General features: G+C 42.7%; 1 protein-coding gene across 1 annotated transcript in view; it reads right to left on the bottom strand.

Annotated features, from left to right (window-relative positions):
• Positions 1–13126, bottom strand: part of GRIN3A (glutamate ionotropic receptor NMDA type subunit 3A) — an 816603-nt gene that overhangs the window by 236599 nt on the left and 566878 nt on the right. Inside the window, exon 5 of the mRNA XM_077250531.1 lies at positions 12880–13025. Coding sequence (XP_077106646.1) covers positions 12880–13025 — 146 coding nt within the window. The remainder of the gene's footprint in view (positions 1–12879; positions 13026–13126) is intronic.

Below are 13126 nucleotides of genomic sequence, written 5' to 3'. Positions count from 1 at the left end.
CCACCAAATCGGAGGCCGAGGGGCCCCACCAACCAAATCGGAGGCCGAGGAGCCCCGCCCACCAAATCGAAGGTTGAGGGGCCCCGCCCACGAAAGCGGAGGCCGAGGGTCCCCGCACACCAAATCGGAGGCAGAGGGACCCCGCCCACCAAATCGGAGGCCGAGGGGCCCCGCCCACCAAAGCAGAGGCCGAGGGTCCCCGACCACCAAATCGGAGGCCGAGGGTCCCTGCCACCAAATCGGAGGCCGAGAGTCCCCGCCCACCAAATCGGAGGCCGAGGGTCCCCGCCCACCAAATCGGAGGCCGAGAGTCCCCGCCCACCAAATCGGAGGCCGAGGGGCCCCGCCAACCAAATCGGAGGCCGAGGGGCTTCGCCAACCAAATCGGAGGCCGAGGAGCCCCGCCCACCAAATCGAAGGCCGAGCAGCCCCGCCCACCAAAGCGGAGGCCGAGGGGCCTGGCCCCACCCACCAAAGCGGAGGCCGAGGGGCCCCGCCCACCACATCGGAGGCCGAGGGGCCCCGCCCACCAAATCGGAGGCCGAGGGTCCCCGCCCACCAAATCGGAGGCCGAGGGTCCCCGCCCACCAAATCGGAGGCCGAGGGTCCCCGCCCACCAAATCGGAGGCCGAGGGTCCCCGCCCACCAAATCGGAGGCCGAGGATCCCCGCCCACCAAATCGGAGGCCGAGGGTCCCCGCCCACCAAATCGGAGGCCGAGGGGCCCCACCAACCAAATCGGAGACCGAGGGTCCCCGCCCACCAAATCGGAGGCCGAGGGGCCCCGCCAACCAAATCGGAGGCCGAGGGGCCCCACCCACCAAATCGGAGGCCGAGGGGCCCCGCTAACCAAATCGGAGGCCGAGGAGCCCCGCCCACCAAATCGGAGGCCGAGGGGCCCCGCCCACCACATCGGAGGCCGAGGGGCCCCGCCCACCAAATCGGAGGCCGAGGGTCCCCGCCCACCAAATCGGAGGCCGAGGGTCCCCGCCCACCAAATCGGAGGCCGAGGGTCCCCACCCACCAAATCGGAGGCCGAGGGTCCCCGCCCACCAAATCGGAGGCCGAGGGTCCCCGCCCACCAAATCGGAGGCCGAGGGGCCCCACCAACCAAATCGGAGGCCGAGGAGCCCCGCCCACCAAATCGAAGGTCGAGGGGCCCCGCCCACGAAAGCGGAGGCCGAGGGTCCCCGCACACCAAATCGGAGGCAGAGGGACCCTGCCCACCAAATCGGAGGCCGAGGGGCCCCGCCCACCAAAGCGGAGGCCGAGGGTCCCCGACCACCAAATCGGAGGCCGAGGGTCCCCACCCACCACATCAGAGGCCGAGGGGCCCCGCCCACCAGATCGGAGGCCGAGGGTCCCCACCCACCAAATCGGAGGCCGAGGGTCCCCGCCCACCAAATCGGAGGCCGAGGGTCCCCGCCCACCAAATTGGAGGCTGAGGGTCCCCGCCCACCAAATTGGAGGCCGAGGGTCCCCGCCCACCAAATCGGAGGATGAGGGGCCCCACCTGTGAAAATACCTGATGGGCACACAAGTATGCGCCAGTATGGGTACTAAGAGCTTTTCCACATAATAATGAAATATTTTAAAATGTCATAGAACATACCAATATACATAGTTATTGATACATATTATTTATTATTTACATTATTGTTCTTAAGCAAAAAACCGTTGTTGTGGCATTTGCCACAACACGCAAAGTTGTTGTCTGATGTCTTTCATCACTCCCCTCATAAGCATGTTCATGGATCCTGTGTAACTGTACCTTAAATAACAAGAATTGTCAAGAGCTGGTGAGTGCAGCCATTTTTTGTTCTTTCTTACTGTTATTTATTAATTGTATTATTCTTACATTTGAATAAATAAAGTATATATGGATTCTAGACTCCCGATTCTTTAGAATCGGGCTGCCATCTAGTATATAATAAATATAAAAAGTAAACAGACTATATGATTAAAAAATAAATAATAATCCAAAAACGGTGCACATAAGTTGGATACATGTAATTATAGGTATATATATGTAAAGAAAGAAAAGAACACCGGTTCAATTAAAACCATATAACACAACGTAAAAGGTTCACAGAAAGGAAGCAAAATTGAAATTCTCGTTTAAGCCCAAAGGAGAAACCGTTTTGAGGGTCCAAATCCACTTAGATTCCAGTCTTGCCAGTGGTATACTGATTTTTCCACCTCTAGGAGTGGGTTTAATAACAGCGATCCCAATGACCCCTAATAGAGAAGCATCAGAGTCATGGTATATTTTAAAATGTTTTGGAAGCGTCTTCAACATAGACAGGTCTTCAATTTCCTTGGCTGCAGTGATGCCAAGAACATGTTACCGAACTCTAACTTTGAACTGGCGGGTAGTTAAACCAACATAAATCAAAGAACAAGGGCAGGTGACATAATATACCACCGCCTTGGTAGTACAGGTTATAGAGGACATAATTTTAAAAGTATTTAGACCATCTGAACTGAAAAAATCTTGGGCCCTCCCAACATTCGGGCACGCCACACATTTTCCACAAGGACGACAGCCCACTGGTGGTTTAAAGTCAGATAAAAAAGAATATGATTCATTCACATAATGGCTTTTGACCAGTTTGTCACCCAGATTTGTAGACTTTTTAAATGTCATAATGGGTTTCTTCCCAATGTATTGGGAAATTATAGGGTCCGCTTGGAGAATAGGCCATGATTTCTCCAAGTATTTCCTCATCAACTCAATCTGTCCATTATATTGTGTAATATATCTAACTAGATGGTTTGATGTACCGGTAGTTTGTCTTGATGAATATAGTGCCTGGTGTCTAGTAGCTGGCTTGTCAAGGTAAGGAGGCTTATTCGCCGTGCAATGCTCAGAGGAGCATTGTACGGAGAATAAGCCTCCTTACCTTGACAAGCCAGCCAGTATGTCACTCTCCATAAGGAGAAACGTTACCCCTTAGACCCCAGTCCAGAGCCTCTCACCTAGCCAAATCAGTTCTCATGCTTCGCACTGACGAGGGCCAACAGCCCGAACACTGTGTCTGCGAATTGAGATACTGATTTGGCTTTTATACTAAGTCATATTGCACGACTCGTTAAAGGATTGATTGTGACTTGTAGGATCGCTACTTCCAACAGGTGGCGCTATAGAGTTAAGTCCTCTTTTTCTCAGAAGAGGCAATTTGCATATTTAAATTCCCAGAGGAGCATTGCACGGTGAATAAGCCTCCTTACCTTGACAAGCCAGCTGGTATGTCACTCTCCATAAGGAGAAACGTTACCCCTTAGACCCAAGTCCAGAGCCTCTCACCTAGCCAAATCTGTTCTCATGCTTCTCACTGACGAGGGCCAACAGCCTGAAACACCGTGTCTGCGAATTGAGATACTGATCTGGCTTTTATCCTAAGTCATATTGCACGACTCGTTAAAGGGTTGATTGTGACTTGTAGGATCGCTACTTCCAACAGGTGGCGCTATAGAGTTAAGTCCTCTTTTTCTCAGAAGAGGCAATTTGCATATATTGTCTAGTAGTATTTTTGGCACGGTTATATGCCCTTTTTATTGAACGATGGCTATAACCTCTTTCCAAAAATCTTGATCTTAGATCAGCCACCTGTTTGTCAACAGTGGTGGGTGCGAAGAGGAAGCATGTAAAAAAGAATTGACTGCTGTAGTCTTTCGATATAAATCTGTTTGAAGGCAATCATCAGTTCCCCTAAAGACCCTGGCATCCAAAAATTCAATTTGATCCTTGTTGGAGTGATGGGTCAAAAGTATGTTGTATGGATTCCGATTAAGATAAATCGTCCTGCCCTACCATTGATGTATTCTTTAGGACGGTCAGTAAAGATTTCAAGAACATTCCCCGTTATCCAGAGTCTGTTAATCTAACCAGGGAGGAAAATCTTGCCCTGGAAAGACTATAGGGACTCCAGGATGTGGTTTACAAACCAGCAGATAAGGGTGGGAATGTGGTGATATGGCCCAAGTCACAATACGAGACAGAGGCCTTTCGCCAATTAAATGATGTTGCTTGCAACAAAAAATTGACATACAATCCTCTAAATAAATTTCAAACGGAATTACTAACTATCCTGAAGAAGGCTAAGGATGATGAGTTTATTAGTAAGGAGGTATTTACCACTCTGCAAGTTTGTGAGACATCCATTCCCACCCTTTACTTGCTGCCTAAAATCCACAAAAATCGGATAACCCTTCCTGGTAGACCTATTATCTCCGGTTGCAGAAACTACTTGGAGAATGTAAACAAGTTCGTGGATTCTGAGCTACAGCCGTTAATGGAAACATTACCTTCTTTTATTAAAGATACGAATGATTTCCTAAAAAAAAAAGAATGGCCTACATGTCGGTCCCGATACCCTACTAGTAACATGTGACATAGAATCCCTGTATACTAATATCCACCATGAGGATGGTATACGGGCGGCTCAATTCTTTTTGAAGTCATCTACTACATCTACCCATATGAGTGCCCTTGTGGAACAATTGTTGTCTTTCACATTGTCACACAATTTTTTTCTGTTTAAGGGGTCCTTCTACCTGCAGCTCCAGGGGACAACAATGGGTGCTTCCTTTGCACCTGCATATGCTAATCTCTTCCTGGGGCTGTGGGAGAGGGACCTCTTCCTGTCAGATCAGTCCTCGCCAATGGACTGTGTCCTTTTTTGGGCACAGTACATTGACGACATTTTTCTGATCTGGCAGGGGCCTGTAGAATCCTTAAATGAATTTATGATTTATCTTAATCGGAATCCATACAACATAAAATTGACCCATCACTCCAACAAGGATCAAATTGAATTTTTGGATGTCAGGGTCTTGGAAAGAGGTTATAGCCATTGTTCAATAAAAAGGGCATATAACTGTGCCAAAAATACTACTTGACACCAGGCACTATATTCCTCAAGACCAACTACATCAAACCATCTAGTTAGATATATTACACAATATAATGGACAGACCGAGTTGATGAGGAAATACTTGGAGAAATCATGGCCTATTCTCCAAGCGGACCCTATAATTTCCCAATACATTGGGAAGAAACCCAGTATGACATTTAAAAGGTCTACGAATCAGGGTGACAAACTGGTCAAAAGTCATTATGTGAATGAATCATATTCTTTTTTATCTGACTATAAACCACCAGTGGGCTGTCGTCCTTGTGGAAAATGTGTGGCGTGCCCGAATGTTGGGAGGGCCCAAGATTTTTTCAGTTCAGATGGTCTAAATACTTTTAAAATTATGTCCTCTATAACCTGTACTACCAAGGCGGAGGTATATTATGCCACCTGCCATTGTTCTTTGATTTATGTTGGTTTAACTACCCGCCAGTTCAAAGTTAGAGTTCAGTAACATGTTCTTGGCATCACTGCAGCCAAGGAAATTGAAGACCTGTCTGTGTTGAAGACGCTTCCAAAACATTTTAAAATATACCATGACTCTGATGCTTCTCTATTAGGGGTCATTGGGATCGATGTTACTAAACCCACTCCTAGAGGTGGAAAAATCAGTATACCACTGGCAAGACTGGAATCTAAGTGGATTTGGACCCTCAAAACGGTTTCTCCTTTGGGCTTAAACGAGAATTTCAATTTTGCTTCCTTTCTGTGAACCTTTTATGTTGTGTTATATGGTTTTAATTGAACCGGTGTTCTTTTCTTTCTTTACATATATATATATACCTATAATTACATGTATCCAACTTATTTGCACCGTTTTTGGATTATTATTTATTTTTTAATCATATAGTCTGTTTACTTTTTATATTTATTATCTATATAGCATACGGGCACATAATATTCTAGTATATTTACTATATCTAGGTATATATGTTATTTTATATATTTATTTTCGTGTCTTTAATTTTTAAGTGACTCAGGTTGTATATATATATGCTCTTATATGATGCTAATACTTTTACTATCTCCTTCTAGTATGTCTTATGGTGACTTTCTGTGAATAGTCTTCTTGAAATCCTCTATTTTCTTGAAGTGGATGTGGCGGTGCTCATCCTGGACTGCCTGATGCATCCATGTTGATGTGTTTATCGCCCTCAAGTTTTCGGATGGGACAGCTCCTTTGAATATAATTGAACTAAATTCTTTTCTTATTTTCTCTTTTTTTGCATATTTCTTTCTTTCTTTATATGACTTATATGTCCTCATATCTCACCTTTCCATATGTCGTTTTTTCACTCATGGAATTATTTTGATATTTATCCCTTTATGTGTTCTTGTCCCTTGTTTATATTATTCTATTTTATTTTATATTATTAGCACAATTTTCTTTGCCCCTCTTATTATTCATTCATTTATTTATTTCTCTTTTTACATTATTCACTTGTTTTTTGAATCGTTATTTTGTTTCTGTGCGCTGTGATTATCAGCCCCCTCTTTTTTTATATATAATTATTTGCACCTGCACCTGTTATCACATCTCTTCACATCTATGTGCACTTATAATCATGCCCCTGCATTGTTGCATACTTCACATTGTCCATATGCATGCATACAATATACATAGTTACCTCCTCTTCTCTTCATTCTGGTCCGCCCATGTCCGGGTACCGTCGCTGTGCGCGTGCGTTGCCTGTGTCCCGCTTGCTGTGCATCTCGCGTCTTGGTTACCATGGCAGTATCTTTGCTGCCGGGTCGTGTGATGCGGGCGCTGCACACTTCTGGGTCCTCCTGGTGGCGCATGCGCCGTCATGCCTCTGCCCCGTTCATCGACATTATTGGTCTGTGTATATATAGATCTCCGGTTCCTCCCGTACATCACCCCCTGACGAAAGATTAAGTCCGAAACGCGCGTCGGGGTGCACTGTACCTGGAGGATTGGACCCCTAAAAGGATAAGGTATAAACTTCATTTATTCTTGCTTACCGAACCTGGCGCTCATTATGTGTTCTGGGTGCAAACAATATCACTTATATAGTTCACATATATTATTATTTTTCTTGGCGCATACATTGCTACTTACAATGTTATATAAACACTGTTTATATTTTTGTTTATAACAGACTTCACATATATCTGTTTTCGCACTAGTGCACTTTATTTGCACTTTTTGCACACACTTTTTTCTAATTTTTATTATTTTTTTATATGCACTTCCTTTGCATTTTTTATATAGTGTGTTGCACTTTATATATACCTCTTGATGCACTTTTGTGTGCCTCGTGGTTCGAGCAAATGAATTTTAGGCATCTCTCCTATATACATACCTGGCCTTTTTCGAGTCCGTTTTTTTGGTGCTAGTGTATCTTCACATATATATTTTGATATACATATGTATATATATATATCTTTTTAGCACATAGTCTATACTTACCTCCCGGTACAGGCACAGTTTTGTATGTGCCATTTTTGCCCATTATATTAAAATTTAATAAAGGCATTTTTATATTTTACTACGTTTTTATCTTGTCTCTTTTTAATTTGGTTAATGTGTATAAATATTTCTTTACCTTCCATATGTAAGGCGCATATTTGTTGACTTCCATACATAGGGTTCTTTGTGTTCCCCTAAGGAACTAATCTAGATGAGTGGTGAGCACTTTGAACCTCCAAGTGCTTCACAGAAGTTTATAATGTAGAGCCGTAAAAAAAATCATATTTTTTTCACAAAAAAATGATATTTTCGTACCTAATTTTTCATTTTCCCAAGGGTAACAGGACAAATTGGACACCAAAAGTTGTTGAGCAATTTGTTGTGAGTATGCTGATACCCCGTGTGTGGGGTTAAACCACTGTTTGGGCGCATGGCAGAGCTCGGAAGGGAAGGAGCGCAGTTTGACTTTTCAGTGCAAAATTGGATGGAATTTAGATCGGATACCATGTCGCGTTTTGAGAGCCCCTGATGTGCCTAAACAGTGGAAACCCCCCACAAGTGACACCATTTTGGAAGGTAAACCCCTAAGGAAATAATCTAGATGTGTGGTGAGCACTTTGAACCCCAAAGTGCTTCACAGAAGTTTATAATGTAGAGCCGTAAAAAAAAATCATATTTTTTTCACAAAAATAATCTTTTTGCCCCAATTTTTTTATTTTTCCAAAGGTAACAGGACAAATTGGACCTGAAAATTGTTGTCCAATTTGTCCTGAGTATGGTGATACCTCATATATGGGGGTAAACCACTGTTTGGACGCATGGCAGAGCTCGGAAGGGAAGGAGCGCCATTTGACTTTTCAATGCAAAATTTGCTGGAATTGAGATCGGACACCATGTCGCATTTGGAGAGCCCCTGATGTGCCTAAACAGTGGAAAACCCCGACAAGTGACCCCATTTTGGAAAGAAGACCCCTGAAGGAACTTATCTAGATGTGTGATGAGCACTTTGAACAACCAATTGTTTCACTAAAGTTTAGCATGTAGAGCCGTGAAAATTAAAAAATCATTTTTTTTCCATAAAATGATCTTTTAGCCCGCAATATTTTATTTTCCCAAGGGTAACAAGAGAAATTGGACCCCAAAAGTTGTTGTCCAATTTGTCTTGAATACACTGATACCCCATATGTGTGGGGCGAAACCACCATTTGTGCGCGGAAGGGAAGGAGCGCCGTTTGGAATGCAGCCTTAGATGGATTGGTCTGCAGGCATCACGTTGCATTTACAGAGCCCCTGATGTACCTAAACAATAGAAACCCCCCACAAGTGACCCCATATTGGAAACTAGACCCCGCATGGAACTTATCTAGATGTGTTGTGAGAAATTTGAACCCCCAACTGTTTCACTACAGTTTATAACACAGAGCAGTGAAAATAAAAAATCCTTTTTTTCCACAAAAATTATTTTTAGCCCCCACTTTTGTATTTTCCCAAGGGTAACAGGAGAAATTGGACCCCGAAATTTGTTGTCCAATTTTTTCTGAGTACACTGATACCCCACATGTTGGGGTAAAACCCTGTTTGGGCGCACGGGAGAGCTCGGAAGGGAAGGAGCACTGTTTTACTTTTTCAATGCAGAATTGGCTGGAATTGAGATTGTATGCCATGTCCTAACCCTAACTTTAGCCCCAGCCCTAACCCTAACTTTAGCCCTAACCCTAACCTTAACTTTAGCCCCAAACCTAACTTTAGCCCCAACCCTAACCATAACTTTAGCCCCAAACCTAACCCTAACTTTAGCCCCAACCGTAACCCTAATGGGAAAATGGAAATAACTAAATTTTTTTTAATTTTATTATTTTTCCCTAACTAAGTGGGTGATAAAGGGGGGTTTGATCTACCATTTATAGCGGGTTTTTATAGCAAGTTTTTGTTTGGCAGCTGTCACACACTAAGAGACACTTTTTATTGCAAAAAATAGTTTTTTGCATCATCACATTTTGAGAGCTATAATTTATCCATATTTTTGCCCACAGAGTCATGTGAGGTCTTGTTTTTTGTGGGACATGTTGACGTTTTATTGGTACCATTTTCGGGCACATGACATTTTTTGATCGCTTTTTAATCCGATTTTTGAGAGGCAGAATGAACAAAAACCAGCAATTCCTGAATTTCTTTTAGGGGGGGACGTTTATACCATTCCACGTGTGGTAAAATTGATAAAGCAGCTTTATTCTTCGGGTTAGTATGATTTCAGCGATACCTCATTTATATCTTTTTTTATGTTTTGGCGCTTTTACACAATTAACTATTTTATATAAAAGATAATTGTTTTTGCATCACTTTATTCTGAGAGCTATAACGTTTTTATTTTTCTGCTGATGATGCTGTACGGCGGCTTTTTTTTGCGGGACAAGATGACGTTTTCAGCGGTACCATTGTTATTTAAATCCGTCTCTTTTATCACAACTTATTGCACTTTTTGTTCAGCAGCATGATGATAAAGCATTGTTTTTTGCCTCGTTTTTTATTTATTTTTTTTGCGCTGTTCATTGAAGGGGTTAACTAGTGGGATAGTTTTATAGAGCAGGTCGTTACGGACTTGGCGATACCAAATATGTGTGTTTTTTTGTTTGTTTTTTTATTTACATAAATAAATGGATTTATTGGAAAATATTTATTTATTCATTTTTTCTTTATTTGGGGATTTTTTTTTTTTATATACATTCTATTTTTTTATTTTTTTTACTTTCTAAGGCTGCCGTCACAGTAGCAGTATTTGGTCAGTATTTTACATCAGTATTTGTAAGCCAAAACCAGGAGTGGAACAAATAGAGGAAACGTATAATAGAAACATATGCACCACTTCTGCATTTATCACCCACTCCTGGTTCTGGCTTACAAATACTGATGTAAAATACTGACCAAATACTGCTACTGTGATGGCAGCCTAACACAGTGTCTGCAATTTGAGATTCTGGTTTGGCTATTATCCTCCTAAGTCATGTGACAAGGCTCGTTAAAGGGTCAACATTGACTTGTAGGATTGCTACTTTCCAATAGGTGGCAATAGAGTTCTAGCTCTCTTCCTCTCTGAAGAGACAATTTGCATAATTAGCATATTACCCAGAGGAGCATTGCGGCTTTAAGTCTCCTCATCTCGGCATGCTTAGCATGTCGATCTCCGCAATGAGAAACGATACTTCTTGGATACCCCATACTCAGTATCGTTGCCCCTTGGCGGTCTTTTGCTCAATAATGGTGCTCTTTTTGTGTACTGCACTCAATAATGCTGATCCTTAACTACCTCCACTCAGTAATGATGTCTCCAACTCAGTAATTGCACCAATCACCATGAATAGTAACTAGTGATGAGCGAATAGCATTGTTGCTTGTGTCTCCCCGAGCACGCTCAGGTGATCTCTGAGTATTTTGTAGTGCTCAGACATTTAGTTTTCGTCACCTCAGCTGCATGATTTATGGCTATTTGACAGCCTAAATACATATGGGAATTCCCTAAGAAACAGGCATTCCTCACATGTATTCAGCCTGGCTAGCAGCTGAGGTGAGGAAACCTAAATGTCTGAGCACTACAAAATACTCAGAGATCACCCGAGCGTGCTCTAGGAGACCCGAGCAACAATGCTATTCGCTCATCACTAGTGTTGAGCGATACCTTCCGATATTTGAAAGTATCGATATCGGATTGGATCGGCCGATATCCAAAAAATATCGGATATCGCCGATACCGATACCCGATACCAATACAAGTCAATGGGACACAAATATCAGAAGTGATCCTGAATGGTTCCCAGGGTCTAAAGGAGAGGAAACTCTCCTTCAGGCCCTGGGATCCATATTCACGTAAAAAATAAAGAATAAAAATAAAAAATATGGATATACTCACCCTCGGACGAGCCCTGGCTGTGACCGCTGCAATCGGCAGCCTCCGTCCCTAAGAATGCAGAGTGAAGGATCTTCGATGACGTCGTGGCTTGTGATTGGTCACGTGACCGCTCATGTGACCGCTCACGTGACCAATCACAAGACGCAACGTCATCGCAGGTCCTACACTCACTGCATTCTTAGGAACGGCGGCTGCCGGTTGCACCGCTGAGGTCCAGGGTCTGTCGGAGGGGTGAGTATATCCATATTTTTTATTTTTATTCTTTATTTTTTACATGAATATGGATCCCAGGGCCTGAAGGAGAGTCACCTCTCCTCCAGACCCTGGGAACCATATGCACTGCACATGCCTGGGAACTTATAGGAACTTCCGATTCCGATTTCTGATATCACAAAAATATCGGAGCTCGGTATCGGAATTCCGATACAGCGAATATCGGCCGATACCCGATATTTGCAGTATCGGAATGCTCAACACTACTCATCACTAATAGTAACCATAAAATTATAAAACAAATATTCATATAGCCTGTTCTCACAATGAATGGAGTTGCACAATATATTTAGGCCTGGACCCATGAGCTGTCAGATTGGAATCCTCTAATACCAATTTCAAAGACTACAAATCTAAGATGCCCATGGCTTATGAGAGTATCTTGCATAGCAGTAAGCTGACAGACCTCTGCCCCACTATAATACGAATATTATAGTGGGGCAGAAGTCTATCAGTGTATGTGATTATTGTTGAAAGGACAGCAATGCATAGATGAATTGCAATAGCAGTAGATTAGGCGTCCCAAAAAAAGGACATTGGTAGATAATGGGTTAACTAAAACTTCATTATTTGTAGACTACTTTTTAAAAGTGGAAACCACTTTAAGAAGGCACAGAAGGTTCAATCACCCTTGAGCCCTAATTCTTACAGAGTCTACAGGCTGTTTCAATCAATGTAATAAGATCGGAAATGAAAAGTGCAAAAATGAAAAGTATTGTTATTTCATGGCATCCTGGCTAAATCTTTAAAGAAGTTATCCCATCTTGTCAAACAAGTATGATTTCAAAGTGCTTGGAAAAACAAGCAACTTTGCAACTTACCTCTTATTAAAAATTATCTCCTTTTAATAATGAAGGAAATTTTAATTCTACAGTTTAATACTCATTGCCTAAGTTAAGTCTCTGTAGTAAAACAGAGAGCGACAGTTTTCTAGGCAAGGATTGAGCACTTGCAAGTGCTTTGTTATAAAACTTGCAAATATTTCTCTTAAACTGGCCTGATTGCTGGATGATGAATGCTTCAGCTTCCCCTGTGCTCCTCCAAAGCTGCCTAGCTTGCCGCACGGGAGCGTTGGACGATGAACTTGTAAGTGGTCCCAAGGGTCAATCTGGCTCTTGATTATTTGAGGGTGGTGCACTCCTAAAAACACAACTACGCTAAGCCTGATGTTGACCCTCAAGTTCACTACCCAACAATCCTCCCACCAAAAATCATTTTACTGTATAGCTCTGATATTTTGTAGTTTGTAAGAAGCTGGTGTAAAAAATCACAACGCTTTATAAGAGAGTTTAAGAAGCAATGCAAAACAAACTAATGTAGATGAGCAAGTAATAAAGTTAAATAGATGTCAATTACTTTAGAAATGCGACTCCATCAGAAGTAGATGGGGTGTTATATCTTCTCATGTATTCGTGCATCTCAGGAAAGCTCTTCTTAACATAGTCTTCCGCACTGCTCTCTTTTACTGTTCCAAACCGGAACCCCTGGGAGGGATGATGAAGCTATAAAACAGGGATTATATTGTTATTGCCTTATTATAGAATAATCAGAGATGGCATTTTCTTTTTGTTACATAAATGACAATTGAAGATGAAATGACATT

This window comes from Ranitomeya variabilis, chromosome 1, assembly GCF_051348905.1.
Source record: "Ranitomeya variabilis isolate aRanVar5 chromosome 1, aRanVar5.hap1, whole genome shotgun sequence".
NCBI lineage: Eukaryota > Metazoa > Chordata > Amphibia > Anura > Dendrobatidae > Ranitomeya > Ranitomeya variabilis.
Note: the sequence above shows the minus strand (reverse complement) of the source record. Positions and strands in the feature narration are given on the sequence as shown.